The 27,160-nt window shown below is 35.7% G+C and overlaps 1 protein-coding gene across 1 annotated transcript in view; it reads right to left on the reverse strand.

The window, feature by feature from the left end:
• ABCA13 (ATP binding cassette subfamily A member 13) overlaps positions 1-27,160 on the reverse strand; it is a 489,891-nt gene that overhangs the window by 64,432 nt on the left and 398,299 nt on the right. The window contains exon 56 of the mRNA XM_027837266.1: positions 6,666-6,816. Within this exon, the coding sequence (XP_027693067.1) occupies positions 6,666-6,816 (151 nt within the window). The remainder of the gene's footprint in view (positions 1-6,665; positions 6,817-27,160) is intronic.

Here is a 27,160-nt window from a genome sequence, read left to right on the forward strand (position 1 = left end):
CCCAATGTTAAAAACCTTTACAGGGCTTTCTCCTATTGCTCCCTAATTGAGTTATTGCCCTCTAAACTCTCTGTTAAGAGAATCTTATCTTTTACTGCAGCAAACTTATCTCAGGGACCTTACTTCCATTTCTCCCAGCATAGTAGAAGAATCTTAAGAAAATCCTTATATGTGCATATAACATTGTCTACAATGATAATAATATCCTTGTGACCAGTTTAAAAAAAAAAAAACATCCTTCCTTAGGATTCATAGTGCTATTCAAAATCTATTCACTTCTCATTTTCCTTCTCCCAGGTAAAGAATGGCTGAAATATACTGTAAGTTATTTAACCATCTGTGCAGTTCACAAGTTAACTTTGGAAAAACAACAATAGCAACGGCTTTCTGGCAGTTTTAGCAAAGGGGCTAAACTTCTAGACATTATCACTACCATCACCTTTGAAACCTATGTGTGTATAATGTAATAACATTGTCACCACCATCACCTCTGAAACCTATGTGTGCATAATATAGACTGATAGAGAAAGTGATAGATGGATATGGGAATAGAGATATACAATGTAAACATACATACACATAGATGCTTCAATGCATATGTGAGCTCCTCAAGGGCATAGACTGTCTTTTGCCTTTCTTTCTATCCCCAACACTTTGCCCATTGCCTGGCATATAGTAGGTACTTAAAATGCTTGTTGACTGATTGAACACTATATTTTAGATTTATGTTGTAAACATTTGCTACATGTATACATACATGTATATATGCATACAACATAGAAACACATACATAGTTTTATATGTACATATACAAAACTCTACTATTAGACTCTATTCCCTCTACTATAATATAGGAATCATAAATCACCTACCTCCCAGATTTGCTGCAAAGACCAACATATTGGTAAAGGACTCAGCATGGTGCCTGGCACACAGTAGGCATTTAATAAATGTGGGTTCTCTTCCCTGCCTTCCCCCTTCTAAATCTTGCCACAGGTTTGATCCATTCATCTCATTAATAACAGCTAACTTTATTTTAAAAGGTTGAATCATGTGCTTTATCTTCCTTCCTCATTATACAATCAAATAAATCAATGAGCATTCTAGGGTGGGTTGTTCACATCAAGTACACAGATGATAGAAATGAGTAGAAATTATTAGACAGGAGAATCATAGTCAGTCTCATAGATTTAAGAAAGAAATAAACATTGATATCATTGTCATTTATTATCTTCAAAAAGTAGCTGGTCATACTCGCTCACTTGCCAAAATATATGACCATATGAGGGAGAATCTCTTTAAACTGTTTCTCATGGAATCCCAAGTTAAGGAAAGGTGCTTGCCAAGTAACTAAGAACTGATGGTCTGTTCATGAATGAGGTACAAATGTATTGGATTCCCTTAGTACTCTGAAAGCACTCTTTTCAGATGGCCAACAGAATTGAAGTAGCTTTAATCAGAAAATTCATTTGCTACATTTCCTGACATACAGCTTTTTGTCATAGATAATAAAAAACACTCTGCCTGAGTTGCTGCTGTTGAGGGATATCACCTAGATTGTGATGTGCCAGAAAGGAAGGGAAACCCTTTTATTATTAGATATGTTTATCACAAGAATGCCATAGTAGTCATAACAGTAAAAGGCAAAATGATAAGAAATTCTGTGGTAAAAACACAATGGATGGAAAATGGTACCACAGGACCTTCTGTAATACTGTTAAAGATCCATAGTCACGTCAATGGGAGTACTACCTCCACTAACTCAGCTCACAATGTATCCATTCTCTAGTAGACAAATCATCCAGAGTGACTGTGAACTAAAATTTTCATTATTCTCTGGCCAACCTAGGGATAGAGTTCTACAGAGTTAGCTAGGCTTATCCTCTGTAAGGGAATATAGAATTTATTCCTAGGCCTGTACTCGGGAGGACCTGACATATTTGTGCTCTCTTACCACAGCCTTGGAGAAGGAAAGAAAACTTTCACACCTTAAGGAAGCAATAGAAGAGTATTTTAATGAAAGAAGTCAGGAGTATTTTATATGCCTTTCTTGATCTCATATAAATTGAAAGCCAGAGCTATATAATGTTAGCCTCTGTTTATGCTATTTTGTGTCTTTCCTATCAAAGAAATCCCCAGGAAGCATATTATAGATAGAATACCCCACCAAATAGTTGTGACGCTTTGTTGAAATCCCTGCAGAGATGCCACTGTGAGTACAGGTAGCAATCATTGCTAGCTTCACATGTATTCGAAACCATGAAAGTGCCTTACAATTAAGCTATGTGGGGATGCCCTTTGTAAGTTGAGCATCATGGTAGGGTTTGAGCAATGCCACAAAGTCCTGCCTTAAAAAAATTCCCACCATCAGTCCAATGTGGTACTGCCATAACTCACTACCTGACCTGAGATCCCTATCATAAAAGGCAATCCTTTAGATTTGAAAATAAAGATAAGGATATTGTCTCTTGAAGGACACTATTACAACATACATATATTACTTAGATAGAAAACAGGCTCAAAAGTATTTTGAGTATGTGTGAAGGAGGTGGACAACAGAAGGGAATTGCATCTCTTTCTTATCCCAGTTGTTTTTTAGAATTCATCAGTTATCAAATTAATCGATTATTACCACCTTGTCAAGTGAGAACAAGTCCTAGGCCTTAGGATGCTGGAAGGAAATAAAAATTGAGAGGACAATTTTTATCTATTTTGCATTTTGTTTTAGAACCAACATTGATGCCAAAAGTGAACCCTTAAACTGGTGAATATGTTCAATATTCAATGTATCCCAGTTCCCTCTTTCTCTTCTTTTAGGTCTCACATTCTTCTCCTTTTCTTAGCATTACATTTTTCCTTATCCAGGAATACTACATGGTAATGTATAATATAGGCACTCATTAAATATTCGTTCCCTGCTGTGTTGTCTAATCCTGATATATTCCTAGTGTCATCTACTTATTGAAGCTACACATTGTGCTGGATAGCTCTTCTTCTCAAATTTCCCTGAATATTTTATCTGGAATTCTCCATTATTCTCCGCCCCCCATAAAATGCTCTAACTTTTATTATCCTTAACTCTGTGCACATCACATTCCCTCTATTGAAATGTAAGCTTCCTAATGACAGTGATCATGCCATTTGTATCTTTGTATCACCAATGTCTAACACAGTGCCTTGAACATTGTAAATGGCTAAGAATTTTTTTTTACTGCATAAAGTTGGCCCAAATTATCTCCACAGAACATGAATATCTTTTAGATCAAAATTATAAACAACGGGTGCGATGAAAGAAGCTGTAGCCAAAATAACTGACCTAATTTCCCTCCTCCTCCCTTCCTCCCTCCCTCCTTCTCTCTCTTTCCTCTCTCTCTCTCTCTCTCTCTCTCTCTCTCTCTCTCTCTCTCTCTCTCTCTCTCATATTTTCCCTCTGGCCTTTATATCACTACAGATCCCCCTTCTCGTTTACCATACGATTCTCACTCAAAGTGAGAGAAAAGATGGAAATCAGAACAAACTGTGATGAACTACAAATAAAATTTAAACACACATCGGTGGAGAAAAATCTAATGGCAACCCATATAAAGTGGTCATTCATGCTTAGCAGTACATCATCTAACAGACCTTTTTCTAACAATACATTCACATTATAAACGAAGCAATTTAGACCCTTTTCTACTCTGGAAAGGTGAAATATTAACAAATCCTGGGACCTCTCCAAGGTCAAACACCGTTCTTCTGCAACAGAGTGCCAACTTTTCAATTATACATCCACACTTATTCTCTTAGGTTGCATCAGGCCCCACAGACAGCTTTGTCCACTAAATGGCCCTTTCATTCTCAGTTACTAATCACATTTTGGTTGATAAATTATTTTTAATCTGAGTAGGTATATTTTCCAGACCCTGCTAGAAGCTCTGGTGAAGACAAGGAAAAACAAACAAGCAACCTTGGTTATATCATGCTATCAAGGTTAATGTCTCAGGAAATGACCAAGAATTGATTAAGGAGTAAGGCCAGATGGTCAAGAAGGAGAAAAAATGGCAAATTTCAGAAGAGCTGCCTGGGTTTCCTACATCTCTTTCCAGGAGATCCTGAGCAAACTGAAGGTGAAGGAGGTGCGTGTTCCTTCACTTCTTCTGCCCCAATCAATTCAATTAATTAAGCATTTATTAAGTGCCTACTACATGCAAGGTATTGTGCTTGGTGTTGAACTTTGAGAAATCAGAATGAAGAAGCAAAAGCAATATACATACATACAGATATATAGGTATAGATGCATATGCATGTATAGGAATATATGTGTACATATTAAATTCTCTGGATCTGTCAAAGTAAGAAAGGGAACTATAGGGAAGAGCTTGAGGTCAAGGTGAGGCATCTGAAAGACAAGGGAAACTTGGGAATAATTGTAGGAAACAGCCAAAAGAACCTCTTCTGCCTCCAAGTCTCTGGGTCTCTGGCTGCCTCCTCTCACTCTTCTCATTACCATCACTCCTCGCACACATCACTCAAGAAGTAGCATCTACTCTTTTCTCAATCTTCCTCTTATAATTCTGCCTACTAATCCCCACACTTCAAGATGACCTATCACCCTCAAAGTTTACTACTATTTCACTCACTTAGTTACCAATTTTCCTCTGCTTCCTTATTCCTATTGAGGGTACCACCATCCATGTAGTAACCCAGGTTTAAAACCTTGAAATCATCCTAAAATCTTCCCTTTCCACCACCCCTCATTATATCCAACCAACTGCCAACTCCTGTGATTTCTACCTTTACATCACATCTGTCCATTTCTTTCTAATCTCATAGCCATCACACTAGTTCAGACCCTCTTTATTTCTTGCACGGATTAGTGCAATAGCTTTCACAGTGAGAAGCCAACCTATCACTCCAAACTAATTTCACATTATTTCCCTTCACAGATTCTACATTCCATCTAGACTGGCATCCAAGTGTTCCAACCAAAACCACTAAAACCACTACATAATTTCAACAAGTTCATCAATGATGTACCACTTTCTCTCTGCTGAACCTCAGTTTAGCCATCTGTGAGATGAGTATATGGAATTAATTGATCTCTCAGGTCTCTTGTAGGTCTAAAATTCTATGATTTTATTGTTTTAACTTTATTTAATATAGTTATCTAGAGGGATAATTCTGACTATCTGATGACTTATGAAAAAAATATATGAACAAGTAGGAATATTGCCTAAAAAAATTCATTTGCTGTTTTATGAGCTCTGGATGAAGCTAATTTCTAGTTACTGTTCAATAAAAAATTTTATTAGGTGTATTCTACAATAAAGCTATGCTAAAAGGTGATTACCAGAACAGTCATTTGGTAGTGGTGACAGAAAATAATTACCAAGGCTTAATGTAATAACAATTATCTCATAATATATTTTTCTTACAACAAAAGGACATGCTCATTGTTTTTGCAGAACATCTGACTTCCTTAATCAAAAGTTAATGAGAGGGGCTGACAACAATAAACACCTAATGAAAGACTTTCCAGAAGATTAGGCCTGAATATTAAACAGATATTTAAAGTGGGAGGGAATACTGTGTGTACAGGGGTGTGCAGTTGTCCTTACTTTATTAAAATGAGAGTCAATAGGAATTGTGGTAGTTCCATCCAAGGACCAAATCTGTCCTACTTTCATTTCAAGACTTTTTATGGGAATTGATACTGGAGTCTGAACCCAAAAACACAAGGAATTCATTATCCTGGTCAGGGAGCAGAAGAAGCCTGTTATGTTTGACACCTGTGAGCCTGAAGATACTCTGGTTTTTCCCACATTTTAATTGGGAAAGCTTTACATATGCCTCATGCTTCTTTACACTGAGCATCTCCCAGAAATCTATGAGACATCCCTAACTCTTAACCACTGAGGTGATGAAAGAGATGCAAATCAGTCTTAAATAACTGTCATCCCAGGAGTTTCCTGTTAAAATCTTTTTTCGGACTAGTCAGTCAGGACTGTCTATTCTGTTCTACTCTAGCGAGCACCGGTAAGCAGACAGAAATATTGGGATGGGGAGTTCCTTCTCACACCTACCCACCTACCATTCTCTCTCAGACATTGAGTGATATGTAGTCCAAAAGCTTCTCTTTCATCATTCCCCTGAGGCTACAGAGAAAGGAAGAGAGTCAAGAAGCTGTCACTCCAGCCATCAGGATGTCATATCAACAATTTCACCTCCATGCCCATCCTTGTTTTAAGTATTCAACTAGCCTTTCATCTTCCATAACTAAATCACAGTTAGAAGAAAACCTAGGGTTCATCGAGTTCAACCCCCTCATTTTACAAGCATGGAAACTGAGTAAGGAAGGGGAGGTGACTCACCAAAAGTCACACAGGTAAATAGGTATCAGAGCCAGGACTTCAATCACGGACTTTTGACTCCAAAGTCAGTACTCCTCCCATTATCTACACTGTATGCCATCATATACACCACCATAATCCCCCATCATTTCTTCAATACACGTAGATATGTATGAGCATGTGGCCAAACACAGACGTGCATTTTTATTGATTTTTAACAAAGTAAATTTCATCTTCAGCAGATGGTTTCAATAAGAAAATAAAATTCATTTGTGAATTGGAGGAGGCCCATGATGCCTTCATTAATGGTTCTTTTTCTTAAAAGATGCTTACCCTATGGATATCCTGTTTGGGAACTCCACGCAGGCTGCAGTAATAATGAAGATGTTCCCAGCCAGTAAGAAACTCATCCAAGGCATCTTTCTGGGGACAGTAGCCAATGAGAATGCCTGCAGCACCAGAAGAAGACAGGACCATTTCATCCCTATTAAGAGAAAAGTAAAATGTGACAACTGATTTTAAAAATACATTTGAATTCTTCATCTTCAGAATGCTGTATCTCTCCTTCAAGGCATTTCTTGGTTTATTCCTGTACAACATTGGAACTCCATGGGATCCTTAATATATTATTAACTGAATTAACTTAATATAACTTTACATGACACGTGCCATGTCTGTAGTGCTATGATAGACATTTGACAAAAATGAAAAAAATTAGGAAAGAAAACACTGCCTAAATTCTCCAAAATATAAGCACAGAACGAACTATATCCAACAAAACTTCTGTTAAATATGGTTAAAAGCATATTGCACCAGACCCTGCTGAGTTAATGGATTAGCCATTAAGTTTTAAAGAAACAAAAGCATCAAATTACCATTTGCTAAATTACTACCTTGCGTACCAAGTATTAAGGAGGATTGGAGGGATGGCCAATGAAAATTTAACTTGCATTCAAAGTTTATTCATGTAGCAGGTATATGGCAGGAAGAGAGGTGGGCAGAACATTACAATAATACCTTTCACTTGTATAGCACCTTATGGTTTATAATGGGCTTTCCTTAAAACTACCCTATCCTGATAGTAATAGTCTAAGTGTTCCTCTTTTTTGAAGAGCAAGCTCTACCTCGGAGATGTCAGATGACTTATCTACAACCCAGAGTTAGTAAATGAAACATCTGAGATACAGGTACATCAAAATACTGATAAACCAAAGGTAAAACGAACTCCTCCATCATAGCACTAGGTAAGGTGAATTTACTTTCAGAAGTGATATAGAGTAGGTACAGAGTTTGGGAGGTCTCCAGCAAGGAGGCTGAGTCACAGTATGCAGATAAATGCTATTCAATATCATTCTTCCCAACCACCAGATCAAGCCAAAAAGGGGGATGAACACTTTATTGAAATTCCGTTGTGACTCCCTGCCTTACCTCATGACATTTAAATCAAAGTTCAAAGCATGGGATTTGTCACAATAAACCATCTTGAACCATGATAACAGACATCAGAGAGTGGAAAGTGGGGCTGTTTCCCCTAAATAGATCATAGGATCACTGACTTAGAGCTGCAAAGGGCCTTAGTGTCCATCTAGTCCATTACCCTGCCTTTTTTCATAGATGAGGAACTGAGGTTCAGAAAAGTTAGATTATTTTCCCAAGGTCACACAGCTTATACGTGGAAGATATTGGACTAAATCTCTGGCTCGAATTCCAATGCTCTTTCTACTATATGATGCGGACAAACATATATTCATTTATGTAGTACATTATATATTAATATGTCTTGTGGTAGCAAAGAATTAGAAATAAAAATTAAAGTCCATAAATTTTTTAGAAAGCTAAAAAATTGTGGTAAATGAATGCAAAAGAATATTAATATAAGAAGCAACAAATAGGGAGAATTCAGAGAAGCATAGGAAGAACTGATGCAGAGGGAAATAAGTAAATTGGGAAGACAAAATGCACAGTGATTACAAATAATGCCAATGGACTTTGAGGTGTGGAGCTAAGATGGCAGAGTAAAAGCAGTGACTTGCTTAAATTCTCCCTCAAACCCCTCCAAATACCTGTAAAAAAAATGGCTCTAAATAAATTCTAAAGCAGCATAACCCACAAAAAGACAGAGTGAAACAAATTTACAATCCAAAACAACCTGGATAGTTGATCAGAAAGGTATATCGTGCCAGGCAGGGAGAGGAGCACAGTTTGGTGTGGGCACACAGAGAAAACAGGCCTCAGCGAACCTGGAGCAGGCCTCAGAAGACTGAATCAGTGGCAAATGTGGTGGTTTCCAGACTTCTCAACCCACGAATGCCAAAGACAACTTAGAAGGTCAGTGGGAAAAGTCTGTGACTGCGATGAGAGAGAAGGGGAGTCCCAGCCCCAGTCCCCAAGCTGGGTCCTGGGGCAGTGGCTGCTTCCTGAGCTTCTGGCCCACAGACTGAGGGGGAATCCAGTGGCTGATCAGAGGGGGATTGCAGGGATCTCTCTGTTGGTGCAGGATTCTCTTGCTTTGCCCATGTTTGGATCTGGGTCAGAGTTCTGGGTAGTGATCCTGGGGTGAGGAGGAGTGCTGGCATGGGTGGAGCTTGTAGTGGTGGTGGAGAGGAAATCCTCCTCACAGTTCCAAGGCATAAAAGAGTGCTTATGGTAACTCATAGACCAGAGCACAGGCCAGGAAAGAAGTAAACACTTCACCCCTTATCATACCACCTTGGAAGAACTGAAAATTTACAGGTCCCTAGAATTATCTCTGAAAACAGCTGCACAAAACCCCTGAAGCTTGGGACAGCACATTCTCCACACTGGAAGTAGACTCCTACCTTATCAGAGTTTAAAACTCAAGTAATTGGCTGGGATCATGAACAAAGGCACAAAAAAAGTCAGACCACAGAATCTTTCTCTGGTAACAAAGAAGATCAAAACATACAACCAGAAGAAGACAACAAAGTCAAAGCTCCTACATCCAAAGCCTCCAAGAAAAATGTGAATCAGTCCCAGGCCGTGGAAGAGCTGAAAAAGGATTTTGAAAAACAAGTAAGAGAAGTAGAGGAAAAACTGAGAAAAGAAATGAGAGTGATGCAAGTCAACAGTTTGCTAAAGGAGACCAAAAAAAAAAAATACTGAAGAAAATAATACCTTAAAAAATAGCCTAAACCAAATGGCAAAAGAGATCTAAAAAGCCAATGAGCAGAAGAATGCCCTAAAAAGCAAAATTGACCAAATGGAAAAGGAAGTCCAAAAGCTTGTTGAAGAAAATATTTCATTAAAAATTAGAATGGAGCAATTGGAAGCTAGTGACTTTATGAGAAATCAAAACACTGTAAAACAAATTCAAATGAATGAAAAAAATAGAAAACAATGTGAAATATCTCATTGGAAAAACAACTGACATGAAAAATAGATCCAGGAGAGAAAATTTAAAAATTATTGAACTATCTGAAAGCCACGATCAAAAAAAGAGCCTAGACATCTTGTTTCAAGAAATTATCAAGGAAAACTGCTCTGATATTTTAGAACCAGAGGGCAAAATAGAAATTGACAGAATCCATTGATCACCTCCTGAAAGAGATCCCCCAAAAAAACTCCTAGGAATACTGTAGCCAAATTCCAGAGTTCCCAGGTCAAGGAGAAAATATTACAAGCAGCCAGAAAGAAACAATTCAAGTATTGTGGAAACACAATCAGGATAACATAAGATTTAGCAGCTTCTACATTAAGAGACTGAAGAGCATGGAATATAATATTCCAGAGGGTAAAGGAGATAGATTACAAACAAGAATCACCTACCCAGCAAAACTGAGTATAATCCTTCAGGGGGAAAAAATGATCATTCAATGAAATAGGGGACTTTCAAGCATTCTTGATGAAAAGACCAGAGCTGAATAGAAAATTTGACTTTCAAATACAAGACTCAAGTGAAACATGAAGAGGTAAACAGGAAAGAGATATGATAAGAGACTTATTAAGGTTGAACTGTCTACATTACTGCATGGAAAGATGATGTTTGTAACTCATGAGACCTTTGTCAATATTAGAGTAGTTGGAGGTAAAACAAATATATGTATGTATAGATAGATGATAGATAGATAGACAGACAGATCAATAGATAGAGGGCACAGGGTGAGTTGAAGTTGAAGGGGTGATATCTGGAGAATAAAATTAAGGGGTGAGAGAGGATTATCCTGGGAGAAGGAGAAAGGGAGAGGTAGAATGGGGTAAATTATCTCACAAAAAAAAGCAGAAAAGAAAAGGCTCTTACAGTAGAGGGGAAATGGGGGAAGGTGAGAGGGAATGAGTAAATCTTATTCTCATAGGATTTGGTTTAAGAAAGGAATAACATACACACTCAATTGGGTATGGAAATCTATCTTACCCCTACAGGAAGGGGACAAGGGAACAGGGGATTGATAAAGGGGAGGGCAGATGGGAGGAGGGGATAATCAGAAGTGAACACTTCTGAGGAGGGACAGGGTCAAAAGAAAGAATAGAATAAATGGGGGTCAGGATACGATGAAGGGAAATATACTTAGTTTTTCACAACATGACTATTATGGAAGTGTTTTGCATGACTACACATGTATAACCTGTATCAAGTTGCTTGCCTTTTCAATGAGGGTGGGTGGGGAGGAAAGAAGGGAGAAAATTTGGAGCCCAAAGTTTTAAAAACAAATGCTAAAAATTGTTTTCATATGCAACTGAGAAATAAGAAATACAGGAAATGGGGTATAGAAATCCATCCTGCCCTATAGGAAAATAGAAAGGGAAGGGTATAAGAAAAGGAGAGGGGAGATAGAAGAGAGGGTAGATTAGGGGAAGGGGTATTCAGAATGCATGCCATCTTGGGGTGGGGAGGGAGGGATAAGATGTGGAAAAAATTTGGAACTCAAAATCTTGTGGAAGAGAACATTGAAAACTAAAAATAAATAAATTTTAAAAAAACAAATAATGCCAATGGAAATAACTAAAAACAAAACAAAACTGCAGGCTCTGTTAATTTAATGAATGAGAAGCTTAACCCTAAGGAAAAGTTGAGAAAATGCACCTCCCTTCTTTCTTTGCAGGGGAAGAAGACTGTGGCTGTGTAGCAATGCATAAGCTATCGACTCTGATTGATACATTGGTTTTGATAAACTTTTCCACTTTCTCTTTAAATTTTGTTTAATTTTTTGATGTTGTTAGAATGGATGGTTCTATGAGTAGGGAAGGAGGTTAGGATATCTTTGGAATTGAAGATGATATAAAAATAAAGGATAGCAATCATTTTAAAGTGCTGCTTATATTTTATTTGCGAAATATGCTAGAATTTGGTTATAAGGCTTTCCATAGGGACAATTGGAGATAGTGTTTTACAGAGATCTTTTCCTGGTTCTTTTCAGATATGGCCTAAGAAGGACATATTGAATTTCACTAATAGAGGGTTGTATAACAGTGAGCTTCTATCCTTGGGTAAAGTATGATTCCTAAGCTTAAAAACATAGTAAATTTACAATGAGGACACTTACTCATCTCATGTGAATCAGATGAAGGAATTCCTGTGCAATCCACACATATGGTAGAAGGTATTTTCAGTCTGTAGCATTTAGAATAAGAACCAGAATAGTCTAATGAGAAGAACTCTGATGAGAAATTGGGACATTTCATTTCTAACCCTGACTCTACAATTTACTTGCTAATGTGACCTTGAACCAATTACGCAACATCCCTGAACCCTAGATTGCAAATCACAGATCCTGGAATTGAATCCCAGGTCTGCTATCTCAGACCTGTATCACCTTGGGCAAGTCAGTTCAATATTCTTGACCTCCATTTCCGCATCTGAAAAGTGAGAGTTTGGGGGCAAATGTTCTTTAAATGCTATTAACTTATAGCCTATGAGTTAATCTTGTAGCATACTCAGAAGCTCTAATAAAACAGAAAATAAGCTCTCAGACCAGGACAGTCAGGCACTCAGCTGAGCTGAATGTGTGCCCAACGCCCACCATTTGTCATTAGTGTCTGAAGTTGCAAAAGCTAAATTAAACTCAACTGGTACAACTGAGAATGGCAGCTTTAGGCAAGATTTGACCACTCTAAGTCTTCATCATTGTTTACTTACATCCCACATTCTAGTGCATTCTGTACATAGGCTCTAGAGCAGCACGTCTATAATGCTGGAAAGCCAGAGACAGCACTTACACAGTCCATGAATATACAAGTAGAGGAGACTTGGTTCAAATGCCAAAGGCCTCAGAGATACAGTGTAGATCCCAGTTTACCTCACGCTTTCCCTGAACCCACTTGCTTTACTTTCATTAAAAAGTATACACTGGCTTGGTCCAAGATACTGGCTTAGACCAGCTTAGCTAAGGTTGGAGAGACATATTACCAACTCACTTTGGAAGGAATTCTATATTTAGAGTAAAGAAACCTGGATTCACATCAGACACTTAGTATCACATGAATTATCACCGTGGAGTCTCAATTTTCTCATCTTCTTATCTATTAAAATGAAATTTAAGATGTAATACTATTCTTCCTGTGTATCTCACAGAGTTTTTGTATAGAAATCACTTTTAAAATGTTAAAATGCTATATAATTTTAAGTTATTATTCTACATGCTAATTAGTCAATCCAACTAAAATCTTTGGGCCTCACTTTCCTCCTATGTAAGCTCCTTCTCAAAGGGTAGGAGATATTAAGAATCATAACTTAGATCTTTTTCTGTCCATTAAATATGAGAACTTTACTCAATGACCAAGAACTTTGCCAATGACCAGTGGATATGCAAACGGATATGGAGGGACTGAGTATTATCTATTCTTCTCTAACCTAAAAATAAAACAAGAAGAGAAAAGGAAGTTGAAGTTAAATAGAATCCTTACTCTTAGGTTTTCCTTTGAGAGGCAAATACAATAGTTGATGAAGTTAGTTTGACTGTGCATGTGAAAAGTATAATTGTAGAACAATAAACATTATTTGATAGGATATTTGAAAATACTGTATGAAGCTTTCATGCTTTACTACTATTGCTACTAATTATACTACCATTAAAATAATTATAGTTTATGTGTCAATATTGCTCTAATATATGGGGGAGGTAGAGAAAGTATACAAAACATATGAAGATCTTTGAAGGTAAATCAATATTACTGTACTTGGATGCTTGGTAAGTTCAATGCAAAGGAAGGCCAAGGGAAGAACAGAGGAAGGGAAAAATAGGAGATACGGCACCTGAGTAAGAAAAAAGAGTAGCCAAAGATTTGTACATTATGCCAAACCTAAACATCCACAGTATATATAAAGAATACTTTATTAAAGAAGAAAATTGTTAGGTACAGGGCACAGCATATATCCCAAAACATCAATCAAAATGAAATTAATTGTATTTTAGCAGACAAGAAGCAATGTTTGGCTAATGTTGGAGTGATGCCTACATCAGATGTCAGTATCATCACAACGCCAATTTGTTAGACTAAAAAAAGTAATAATCAAGAAGAATTAAAATAAGGAAAAAAAAGATATGGCAAATAACAAAAATGAGTCCACCTGACTTATTTAAATGATTTATAGATACCCATCAATGGGAAATGGCTAAAGAAATAATAATAGTGTTTATATGGCACTCTCAAGGTTTCCAAACATTTCACAAATATTAGCTCATTTTAAACTCACAATCCTGAGGTAAGTATTATTACTATCCCCGTTTTACATATGAATAAAAATAAGGCAGAGGTTAAGTGACTTGCTCAGAGTATCAAAGCTAGGAAATGTCTAAGGCAGGATATAAACTCAGGTCATCCTGACTCTAGGGCCTTTATCCAATGCATCATCTAACTGCCCTATGGATATCAATAATGATTATAATCATTTCATAAAGAAGCTTAACATATAAATACATTTCTGTATTGAGGTGACCAGAAGAGCCAAGAAGCTGCATCATTAAGTAATCATTTGATCTCTTTTCAAATATAGAAATATGGCAGCCAAATTTAGAGTACAAAAGTTTTTGTAAAATCTTATGGAGAAGGGTGAATGAAAATTATGATCGGTATTTTTCAGAAAATAAGATGCATTAAATGAACTTAAAAGTTTGGTGAAAGACTCAATTTAGCAAAATCATCCTGAAGGAATTTAAGTACAAAGTTAGGAGGAGGACAATAAACAGATGAAAATTTCCAAAGTTCTATAAAGACTGTTGTAACAAACTCTCTTCACAATCAAGGAAAGCAGAATCTTCCCCCTTTGGATTCTAACACCACAGTTCCAGAAATGCACCACGAGGAGGTTGAAACAACCCAGAGGAAAAAAAGGACAGGAGAAGCCAATGTTGTCAAACATATATATACAGATGAGGTGCGCGAAGGTGAAAAAAGCTGGAAGGGATTTAAGGACTTGGAGGGATAAATTCTCAAGGTATCTGAAAAAAGAATCGATTATCACTTCATGGATGGGGGAGGGATGGGGAATGTCAGACCTTGTGATGACACCAAAAAAAAAAAAAGTTACTAAAAGAGTATCAGTAATACCTACTTTTGTGATTATTTTCCTATTCAAATTTTTATAAGAATAATCTACACAGAGAGCAAGGATATCCTTGAAGATATTAGAAGAGAACAGGCAAGCTTTCAAAAATTATAGTCCATTAGAAATAATATCTTTATCAATCCTTTAATTGACTGATAGTTACCAAGAAAACAAAATCCCCTTGTGCTTAGTGTATGTTGACTATAAAAAAGTTTTTGATTTTGAGGAGTAAAATCCTTCCTTAAAGGGTCTGCTTCAACAACATGTCTCCAATACACATGCAAAAATCTTACAAGAGTGCTTAAAAGGCATAACAAGAGAGATAAATGCGTTTAATTATCATCCAATTAATTAATATCAAGTGAAGCCCATCAGGGAGGGTCTAGAGCTCAACCTAAACCAAAGCAGGCTTCCCTGTACATGGAAAGTGCCTCTATGTGCTTCTGTATGCAAATGGTTTTGTGCTGATTACATCAGGCACTGGAACATTGCAAAACTTCCTAAATGAGACGCGTCAAAACAATCACCCAAATGAGTCTGGCCTAACTGTCCACACAGCAACAGCCAAGTCAGTGAATGAAAAATTTGTATTGTCTGTATTTGGCTATGTCATTGGACAGACAAACTATAGAATTCATTCTTCAGTACAGATACTTGGGACTGTTATTGCAAATGAACAATAAGCTGGCCCCAAAACAGAATGGGAGAAAGAGGGTGACCTGGATTGTCTTGTGGAAATTGCATAGTTCCTTTAACAGCCTCAGTGAAAGGGTAGACAGACAAGGATAGGTTGTGATCTGCATCAGTGGAGAGTACCGACATTGATGAGACAAAAGAGTCATTGGAATATTGGAGTCTATATAAAACACCACTTGCCCATAATAAATGGAGACCTAACTCTGGGGTGAGGAAGGCCTTGGTGTGTCTCCCATCTTCAAATCCTAAAAGAGATTTATGATCACTGACAAATAACAATCTCTTACTGTTTAATTTTGCTTATCATTGACATAGGGATTAAAAATAAAATACCAATTTGTGAGGCTATGTGAAGAAAATATTTTTTCAAACCTAGAAGCCTGATCATGGTAGGAATAAATAGTGTATTAATACAGTGCTTTGTTATTCACAAAATTCTTTCTTCATCACAATTTTGTAAAAGTTGAATTTTAAGATTCCCTTATAACATACAGAGTAGGGACTCAGAGTTTAGAAAACTTGCCTAAGATCTCATTCATTTTTAGGTGGAGTACAAATCCATACTTTTGACCGCGGTTTTTTTTTTTTTTTTAGCAAACCTGATGGGGGGAGGAGGGGAGAAAATATGTATTTTGTTACAACTCACTTTCAGAAACCATTTACAAAAGAATGGGAGTCACCTGTTCACTGAGTTAACATAACTGCGATCTACAGGTAAAGTGTTTATTATGAAGGATAGTGGTCAGTGATTTTATACTAGCAAAAGTTCTGTAATTTAAATCTAATAATTAGAGCATTCTGAAAGATCTTTGCCAGACTTAGGAATTTCTCACTTGTTTATCATTTTAGGGTGTCTACACTGCCAAACTGGGGGGAAAAAAGCCACAAAAATTTAGTCTATGCTTGCCTTAATTTGGACACATATCCAGATAATTTTATATGGAAGCTTGGGGTGAAAATGTCATTATCTCCTACTACTGAAGTCCCTCTAAAACATTTGAGTGAAAAATGCACATCCATTCAATCAAACAATAAAAATTCCTTAAGCACCTACTATGGACACCCACTAGGGATACAAAAAAAAGCAAAAGACAGTCTTGAACTCAAAAAGCATACAAATACTTTGTATTATTTTTATTTCATTACATATTCCTCAAATTCATGTAAAAAATTTTAACAAGCTTTTTTTTTAAATTTTGAGTTCCAAATTCTCTCCTTCCTTCCTCCCCTCATACCTCCTTGAGAAGGCAAGCAATTTTATTTTGATTGTACATGTGAGGTCATGCAAAACACATTTCCATATTAGCCATGTTGTGAAAGAAAACACAAACAAAATAAAACAATAAAGATAAAGAAATTTTAAAGTAGTATGCTTCAATCTTCACTTAGAGCTTATCAGTTCTTTCTCTAGATGCAGATAGCATTTTTCATCATGGATCTTTTGGAATTGTCTTGGGTCATTGTATTGATCAGAGAAGTTAAGTCTTTCACAGTTTATCATCCTTACAATATTCCTGTTACTATGTACAATGTTCTCCTGGTTCTGCTCACTTCACTTTGCACAAGTTCATACAAATCTTCTCAGGTTTTTCTGAAATCATCTTGCTTATCATTTCTTACAGTACAATAGTATTCCAATACAATCATATACCACAACTTGTTCAGCCATTTCCCAATTGATGGGCATCCCTTGAATTTCTAATTTGTTGTCCAAACAAAGAGAGCCACTATAAATATTTTTGTACACATGGGTCCTTTTCTATTTTCTTTGATCTCTTTGGAATACAGACCTACTAGTAGTATTTTTGGGTAAAATGGTATGGTAAAAAGGGGTTTTATACCCTTTGGGTATAGATCCAAATTGTTCTCTAGAATGGTTGGACCAGTTCACAACATCACCAACAATGCATTAGTGTTCCAATTTTTCCACATATCCTCCAGCATTTTCCTTGTATGTCACATTAGCCAATCTAATAGATATGAGGCAGTAACTCAGAGTTGTTTTAATTTACATTTTTATAATGAGTTATGATTTAGAATATTTTTATGTGACTATTTTGACTATTTTTTAAACATTCAGGATAAAGTGATTTGCCCAGGGTCACACAAGTAGTAAGTGTCTTAGGCCGAATTTGAAGGCAGGTCTTCCAAACTCTAGGACTGGTGCTCTAACCACTGTGCCAGCTATCTGCCCCTTCATGTGACTATTGATAGCTTTGATTTCTTCTTCTGAAAACTGCCTGCTCACATCCTTTGACCATTTATCAATTGGGGAGTGACTCTTTATTTTTTTTTATAAGTTTGGCTCAGTTCTCTTTATAGCTGAAAAATGAAACCTTTATCATAAATACTGTTGCAAATTTTTTTCCAGTTTCCTGTTTTCCTTCTAATTTTGGCTGCATTACTTTTATTTGTTCAAAAGCTTTGTTAATTTCATGAAATGAAAACTATCCATTTTATATCTTGTGATGCTCTCTATCTCTTGTTTGTCATAAATCTTTCCCTTATCATAGATATGCCAGGTAAATTTTTTCCAGGTTCCCCCAATTTACGTATGATATCACCCTTTATATCTAAATCTTTTATCCATTTTTACCTTATCTTGGTATACAGGGTGAGATGTTGGTCTATACCTAGTTTCTGCCAAACTGCCTTCCAGTTTTCCCGGGAATTTTTGTCAAATAGTGAGTTCTTACACCAAAAACTTAGATATTTGGGTTTATCAAATACTGGAGCACTACTGTCATTTCCTACTGTGTATTGTGTACTTAATCTATTTTGTTTCTTAGCAAGTACCAGATTGTTTTGATGATTACCACCTTATAATATAGTTTGCAATCTGGAACTGCCAGGCTACCTTCTTTCACATTTTTTCCCATTGATTCCCTTGATACTCTTAGCCTTTTATTCTTCCAGATGAATTTTGTTACTTTTCTTAGCTCTATAAAATGATTCTTTGGTAGTCTGTTTCATACGGCACTGAATAAATAAATTAATAAGAATCATATGTATTAATGTAGAATTCTCTCCAATTGTTTAGATCTTTCTTTATTTTGTGTAAAAAGTAGAAAAGCTCACTTATGCTTTGAAGCACGTATGACATACATATTTTGGGAATTGCTTTATAGCACTCTACCAGATTAACCAGATTACTTATTTGTGAATTCACTATGATACCTAAAATGAGAAGTTTCTCTAGTTCATATAAAAGCTACAGGATCAATATGGTAGCTAGTCTGCCCTCAAGATTGGAGGCAAGGCTTTGCAAAGCCCTTTAATGTATATTATCTTACTTAAGCCTTACAACAGCTCTGCAGAGTACTTATTACCAGTACCATGATTCCTGTTTTTCAGAAGAGAAATTTGAGGCTTTGCAAAGTCATGTGATATGCCTAAAGTGACTTATATAGCCCATAAGTTTTAGAGGCAGCATGTGAAACCAAGTCTTCCTAATTATGTTTATCTCTCTATCTACCATGACATTTTTCCTTTCAAGCTATCAACAGCATTTTCATCTTGTTCCTTAAGTGGTAAATACTGCTAAGAACATCCTTAACCATTTCTCTGAAGATCATATTCCTAGAATCCCCACAAAGGGGAAGGCTTCTAGGCTTTTCTTAGATGAATAACCTATGAAATGGGACTTATGGTTTATTGGGGGGTTTTTTCTAAAATTTGTTCACATTGATTTCTCACAGAACTAATTCTGATGGAGTACCTTAAAAAGAAGGCAAGATTTATTCAATAAAAGGCATGATACAATTTATTATGATTTTCATTCCCCATTAAATAATTTCACATGCTTCTAAAACACAAGGGACATACTAAGTTTTGTATTTTCTACACTAATAAGCAGAAAAATGATGATTGATTTATTTTACTTTCCCCTATAAAAAGCACACAGTTTGAGAAATATAATGCTATTTGCTTTATCAGAGAAAGTTTTTGGTAAGCACATTTCATATTATAACAAATATTGGAAAGAATCATTCAGCATACAGATTCTCTTATTTGGGCAGGGGAATTTCAAGAAATGTTTTCACTGCCTAGGACTCTGTAGTGTTTCTACATCCACGGGAATGAGGGTAGAAATGACAAGAGCTCTCCCCTTTGGGGATAGGGAGTGGTGTTTCAAAAGAAAATGGAAGGTAAAAAGTTTATATGACCCTGCATGAAAATATAAAAGTGACCTTGCATTACCTACTGTCTACTTATATTGACATGCTGTTATTGGTCCATTAACAGACTATTCCTATTTGACTCCCAAATTTTACCTTTCATTAGCCCCTCTCTAAGACATTGTGATTCTTGATTTAGATGTTTGTTCATCAAACTCAGCCCTGATTCTTCCAATTCCACTGCTTATTAAATTAAATTAAATTCAAAAACCCTCAAGTATCAAATAACTGAAAGACACCATGCTAGACAGACAATTGTTAACTGTATCTTGGTTGCATTGCAGTCCTAACCATTACCCAAAGGGAAAAAAATGTTGACTGTGACCTGCCTGCCCCCAAAACAAGGAAGGTTTAATCAGCAGCACAATCCTCAGTCCATCCTATCTTTTAATGAATTTTATGAATGAGGACTGGAATACATAGAATGCTTTAGTGTAGTCATCTGGATTCTTTCATTCTGGCATTATCCCTCCTTGTGGGTTAATGTTAAAGTTATGCCTTAGGCCTTTCCACCCCATGGCTACCACTAGATCTGGCTAAAAAAGAAATCCAGGACTTTCTCTTTAATGTTCATGGATTAAAATAAGATTATATTCTCTCTCTCTCTCTCTCTCTCTTTCTCTTTTCCCTCTCCCCCCCTTTCTTCTTCTTCTCTCTCTCCCCCCTTTTCCTCCCTCCCTTCCCACAAATACATGTGTGTATATATATACATATGTATGTATATGTATATGTATATGTGTGTATATATGTATGTGTGTGTTTAAATCTTATGCAGTATCACATTTTTTGTCCTGGATTTTTTAATATAGGGACCCGATTAAGATACTGCCTTTACCAATGCAGATTGACACCTGTTCCATAACTTAGAGCCTGAGAGTTACTAGGTACACTGAGAAGTTAAGTGAAATCTGTGGAATTGCGTGGAAGTGGCTGGATTTTATTCACTATACCACTTTGTCTCTTTTACCATAAACCTTTAAAAAACCATTTTGTAGAGTGGAAGACTTAAAATCTTTAATTGCTAATAATTACATATAATATAGATATGTGTGTATATCTATCTATATAGAGATGTATATGTATTTATATATTGATATTTAGATTACAATTGGATACATATATTTTGTGCCTACTGTGTTCAATGCCTTTTTGCCAGACAAATTAATATTTGATTATTTGTAGACAACGACATTGCAGTGGACTAGTTCATGCCTGTGATTCATTTACCCAGGAGTCTGAAATAACCTGACCACCTGTTCAAGGTCATTTTGGCCATTTTGATGATAAGGACTCTAAGATGAACCATTTGCTGGTACGATTTATTGCTTGGCACTCAACCATTCTGATGACAAAAAATAGCAGATTGGATCTGAAAGCCATGAAATTGGTGTGTCACCATGTAAGTGCAATAAGAGAAAAGGCTTTTGTTTCTTACTGTTTTGTGTTGTATTTAGAGAGTGGCTGTCATATTAAACTCCTGCAGTTCCAAAAATTTGATTTCCCTTTAATTCTTCCCTTTCCCTGGAAAACTCAAAAAGTTAATGGAAGAATTATGTTTGCAGAAGAAACATAAGATAAGGACCACAAAGTCTGCGTATCACTGGAGTAAAAAGGTCCAAAAAGATCATCTAATCTGAGCAAGTGGTATGAAGATTACGAAAAAAGGAATTCTAAGGAATAGTGTTTGTATATACGTATGTATTTACATGTATGTGTGTACATACATTTATATGTATGTGTGTATTATACATATATATGCATATATGTGTGTTATATACATATAGATGTGTTTATAGATACATCTATGTGTACATGTGTGTATATATGTGTGTATTTGGAGGAATGTGGGGAGGGAACTGCCAGGTGAGGAATAGAGAAGTTAAATTTTTTTGAATGATGAAAAATATCAAGATAATTTTAGAAAAGAGAGATACATCAGAGATCATCTACTAGGTGTTCTAAATCTTTTTTTCTGCCATGGACCCCTTTCATAAACTAATAAATCCAATAGATCCCTTCTTAGAATGATGTTTTTTAAATGCATAAAATAAAGTACACAGGACTGCAAAAGTTAGCACGATATTCAAAAATATTTACTTTTGTTTTGCTATGCAGGTTCATCAACCTCACTGAAATTTATCCATGGACTGGTCCATAGACACCAACTTTAAGCCTCTGATCTAGTCTAAGCTCCCTCATTCTAAAGATGAAGAAACTGAAATCCTGAAAGGCAAAACTGTCCACATAGTAAGTGGTAGTCCTGGCTCTTGATCAAGCTCTTTTAACACTACACCATCCTCTTCCCAAAGACATTTATATATTTCTCCATTTTGATGTTTCTTTGTGGCATAGAGTAGATTCTGGATTCATAAACCTCCTGTCTGTAAAAAGGAAACTTTGGTGAGTCCTGTCAAAGAGGAAAAGATTTGAGGGCAAGACCATGTGGTTTTGTTGTCTGATAACCAGCCTAGCTAAACATTCATCACAAGGTTAGCCACCAATGAATGAATGATCTTGGCCATAGCAATGAGTTAAAACATATAATACAACTGGAGGGATTATAGCTTGTATGAAATCATGGTTTACTGAAGTTTTCAATTATAAGGTCATATACTTTGGTCTTCACTCAACAAACTGATTCTTTTTAATTGCTCAGTAGGGAGATTTTATTAAACCTACTTACAGAAATAGATCATTACAAACTCTGTACACCCAGACAAAATGTTCTAAATGACTAATAAATGAGAGCACAAGAGGCAAGTCTGCCTCCAGAGGACACTACCATTTTGGAAAAAAAAAAAAAAGGAAGAAGGCAGTCAGTGTTTTTGTTTATTATATGCTTCTTATTTATTTTTATCTAAACCATGACTTCTAATTCTGTGGACTGGAAATCCTAGGTATGGGAGAGGATATGATCATTGGCAAGCTAGGTGATGATTTCAAATATTCAGATGAATCTGTGATCTCAATGAAGTGGATGTTTGTCTTCTACCATGCAGACAGATCACAGTCTATCTATGCCTGCTCATCCTTTTCCATTTCTTCCCATTTGCTTTTCATAGTATGCTCACCCAATTTGTTGGGATCCTTCCTCTATTTTTCTTGACATTTTAAGCAATGGAGTTCACAAGCTGTTCATCATTTATCCCACACTTTCATCATGTGATCAGCTCGTCTTTTTTTTTTCTCATATATTTCTTTGAGCATGCCCTTTACACCAGATCTTCGTAGTTTCTTATTTCTAACATGTTGTGGCCAACTCCCATCCCCATGCCCTCTGAGTGATATTCTTTTGTAATTCTTCAGAGATTGCAGTGTTAAGAGATAGCCATTCAAGAACACTGATAAAATAATAGTACTAAAAAGAAGGGATTGTTTCAAGGAGGAGATTGGGGTCATTAATGATGATACAAAGATAAAATTAGCCTCTCTTGTTGCTCTCAAGGATCTCATTGCCTGGGAAGAAATGTGACACAAAAAAACTATAACATGAAATGACGTGTAGTAAGTTCACAAGAAGCATGAAAGGTATTAACAAAATTCTATGTGAGGTCTAAGAGGAGATTTCATGGAAGTTATATTAGGTCAATAGAAGGAGATGACAGGATGGAAGTGGGGAGATGATGATATAGGCATGGGCAAATAAACAGAAGCTACAAAGCATGAGGTGTGTGAACACTGAATAATTCAGTTTGACTTCACTGTGCAAAGTCATTCCCAGTGAAGAGCTAAGGCAGGAAAGGTAGAATAGATCCAAATTAATGATTGAATTCTTCATTCCAGATATCTATATCTATCTATCCAACTATATATGTATGTATGCATGTATATATGTGTGAGAGAGATATTGCAAAAGTAATCCTAAACAACTTCATTATGATATTTCAATATATTATTTTAGTTGTCACTTACATAACAGTCCTACTTATAAACTGAAGCATTAAAAGGTGTGCCAGAACTGACTCATAACAGGCTCTAGCTAGCTCATTGTTAAATTTTCAGTATGAGCATTTATACCTTGGAAATCAGAAAACACTACAAATCAGGGCTTGATTTATTGCTTTGTCTAGACTTAAGAAAGTGATAGAGAAAATTCTAATAATGTAGATTAAACTTAAAAGTATGCCATATGTTTTCAGAAAGCTATTTGTTAAACACATGCCAGCACACTATTGAGCATAATCATAAGAGATTCCTATTCCCTGAAGTACATTATAGATTTTCTTGAAGAGATACTTTTTTTCCAGTTAAAAACAAATTGGTTTTGTGGATCAGAATCTATTTCTTCCATGTTTCTATGTTTACACTATCTATACTATATTTCTTAGTTAATAAAAGCCAGTGGGCAATCAATGTTGGAGGAGTTGTGGAAAATGGACACATTAATTGACTGTTGGTGGAGCTATGATGTGGTCCAACCATTCTGAAAGCAATTCAAAATTATGTGAAGAAAATGACTGAAATGTACACACTCAGAGATTCTTTTTTTGAGGCATATGCTTTAAGGATTTCAAAGGGAAAAAACATTCTATATATACCAAAAATACAACAAAATATTTTTATCAGAGTTTTTGTTTTATTTTGCAGTAGCAAAAAAAACTGGAAACAAAGTAAGTGTTCATATATTGGGGAATAGTTAAACCAACTGTGGTTTAAAGATACTTTTTAAACATTAGAGTCTAATGTTTTAATGTTTTGGCAATAAAAGATATATAGCCCAGAATAAATAGAATACACCTTCCCCAACCCCTAGCCCTAGCCTTTTAACCTAAAATAAGGAGAATGGGATAAAATATCATTGTGTTATAAGAAACTATGTATTTGTAAAACATGGATAAGAAAAGGAAGATTCATATGAATGTGCTGGAAAAACTGGAAAGCAATTTGGCAGGAATTAGGCATAGACCAACATCTCATACCATGGATCAAAATAAGATGAAAATGGGTAAATGATTTAGACATAAAGGATATATACTAAATAAATTAGGGAAGCATGGGAAATTCTACCTGTCAAAAGTCTGGATAAGGGAAGATTTTATGAGTAAACAAGAGATAAAGAGGATCATGGGAAGAAAATGAATAATTTTGATTAAATTAAATTTTAAAATTTTTTCATAAGACCAATGTAACCAAAATTAGAGGAAAGCAGGAAGCTGGGGGGGGGGGGCGGATTACAAGAAGGATATCTAGTAAAGGCCTCATCAAATATATAGGGAACCAAGCAAAAAATTATAAAAATAAGAACTATTCCCCAATTGAAAAATGATCAAATGATACGGAGCAGGCAGTTTTTAGAAGAAGAAATCAAAGCTATCAATAGTCACGTGAAAATGCCTAAATAGCTACTGACTAGAGAAATGCAAATTGAAGCAACTCTGAGATACCACCTTGTGCCTATCAGATTATCTAACATGACAGAAAGGGACATGCTGGAGGGGATGTGGAAAAATTGGAACCCTGATGCACTATTAGTAGAGTTGCAAACTGGTCCCAATATTCTGGTGAACAATTTGGAACTATGGCCAAAGGGACCCTTTGATCCAACAATACTACTGCTAAGTCTATATCCCAAAGAGATCATAAAAATGGAAAAGGATATACATTCGTAAAAATATTTATAGCAGCCCTTTCATGTGGCAAAATATTGGAAATTGAGGGGATGACCATTAATTGGGAAATGCTTGAACAAGCTATGAAATATGAATGTAATGGAATACTACTGTGCAATAAGAAATGATGAACAGGAAGATATCAGAAAAACCTGGAAAGATTTGTATGAATTGATGCAAAGTGAATTGAGCAGAACCAGAAAAACATTGTACACAGTATCAGCAACATTATGTGATGATCAACTATGAATTAGTCAACTCTTCTAGCAACACAATGATCCAAGACAACTACAAAGGACTCATGAAGGAAAATATTATCCATATACAGATAAAGAACTGATAAACTGTGAATGAATGAACTATGGATGAATGAAGCATACTTTTTCACTTTATTTTTTTGTGTTTTTTTTATCTATTCCTTCTTTCACAACTGTGACTAATACGGAAATATGTTTTAAATAATAGCATATGTATAACCTATATCAAACTGCGTACCATTTTAGGAAGAAGAAGGGAGAAAGGGAGGGAGGGAGAAAAAACTGGGAATCAAAATCTTGTAAAAATGAATGCCAAAAATTTCCTTGACATGTAATTTGAAAAAAAAAGAAAAGGTAAAATATCCTATAAATACAAAAATATTTGTAGCAGCTCTTTTTGTGGTGGTAAAGAATTGGAAATTGGGGAGATGCCTATCAATTGGAGAATAAATGAAGAAGTTGTGGTATCTGATTGTGGTGGAATATCATTGTGCTATAAGAAATGACAAGCAGGATAGTTTCAGAAAAACCTGGAAAGACTTAGATGAACTGATGCAAAGTAAAGTAAGTAGAACCAGGAGAACATTGTACACTGTAACAGCAATATTGTAAGGATGCTCAACTGTGAAAGATTTAGCTACTCTGATCAAAACAATGATCTAATACAATTCCAAAGGACACATGATGAACAATGTTATCTGCCTCCAGAGAAAGAACTGATGAGCCATGAGTGCAGATTGAAGCATACTTTTTTCACTTTCTTTATGTTTCTAACTTTTTATTGTTTTATTTTTGCAACATGGATAATATGGAAATATGTTTTGCATGAATATATATACTATTTATATGGATATATAATTGACATCATATTACTCACTTTCTCAGTAAGTAAAAGAAAGATATGGGAAGGGAGAGAATTTAGAACTCAAAATTTTGAAAAAAATGGGAACACAAAATCATCAAAACTAAATTCTGTGAAATTATAATGAACAAATTTGGTTGGCCCGAAAGAAGAAATATAAGAAGATACTTTCTAATGTTCTTTGCAGAAATAAAGATCTATTCTATGTATGAAGCATTATAGGTATTCTCAGATATTTGTAACTTGGTTATCTTGGTGAATTTTTTCTCTCATATTCTTGTCATAAGAGATGGTTTGGGGGGGTCATGAGGGAAGAATTGCATAATTATGTTGGGAAATCTTGATATAAAGTCAAAATATACAATAAAATTTCATTTTAAAATAAAAATCAAATAGGGATCATTTATTTGGCAATGGTTTAAGAAGCAGTGTCTGACAAAGCAGCATTGTCATTTCTCAGAAACCAGCTGAGAAACCATTGTCTTTGGCAATACTCAGACATTGATTTAAGCAAGATGTTTAATTAGAGTTTGTTAAGGCAGTAAAAACACTGGGAGCTGTTCATTCTTTCATACATGATAATTAGAGCACTGCCTGATTACTCTGCCCCTGAATGACCAGGCAGAGAGACTTCTGGAGAAAAAATAAATCCTTTTTTTTGGTTGTTTGCAGCGTTCATTTTCTTGCTGAGCCATTATGGCTCAGATTTTTCTCTCCCTCATT

The sequence above is a fragment of the Vombatus ursinus genome, unplaced genomic scaffold (genome assembly GCF_900497805.2).
Source record: "Vombatus ursinus unplaced genomic scaffold, bare-nosed wombat genome assembly UNPS02014820.1, whole genome shotgun sequence".
In the NCBI taxonomy this organism is placed as follows: domain Eukaryota; kingdom Metazoa; phylum Chordata; class Mammalia; order Diprotodontia; family Vombatidae; genus Vombatus; species Vombatus ursinus.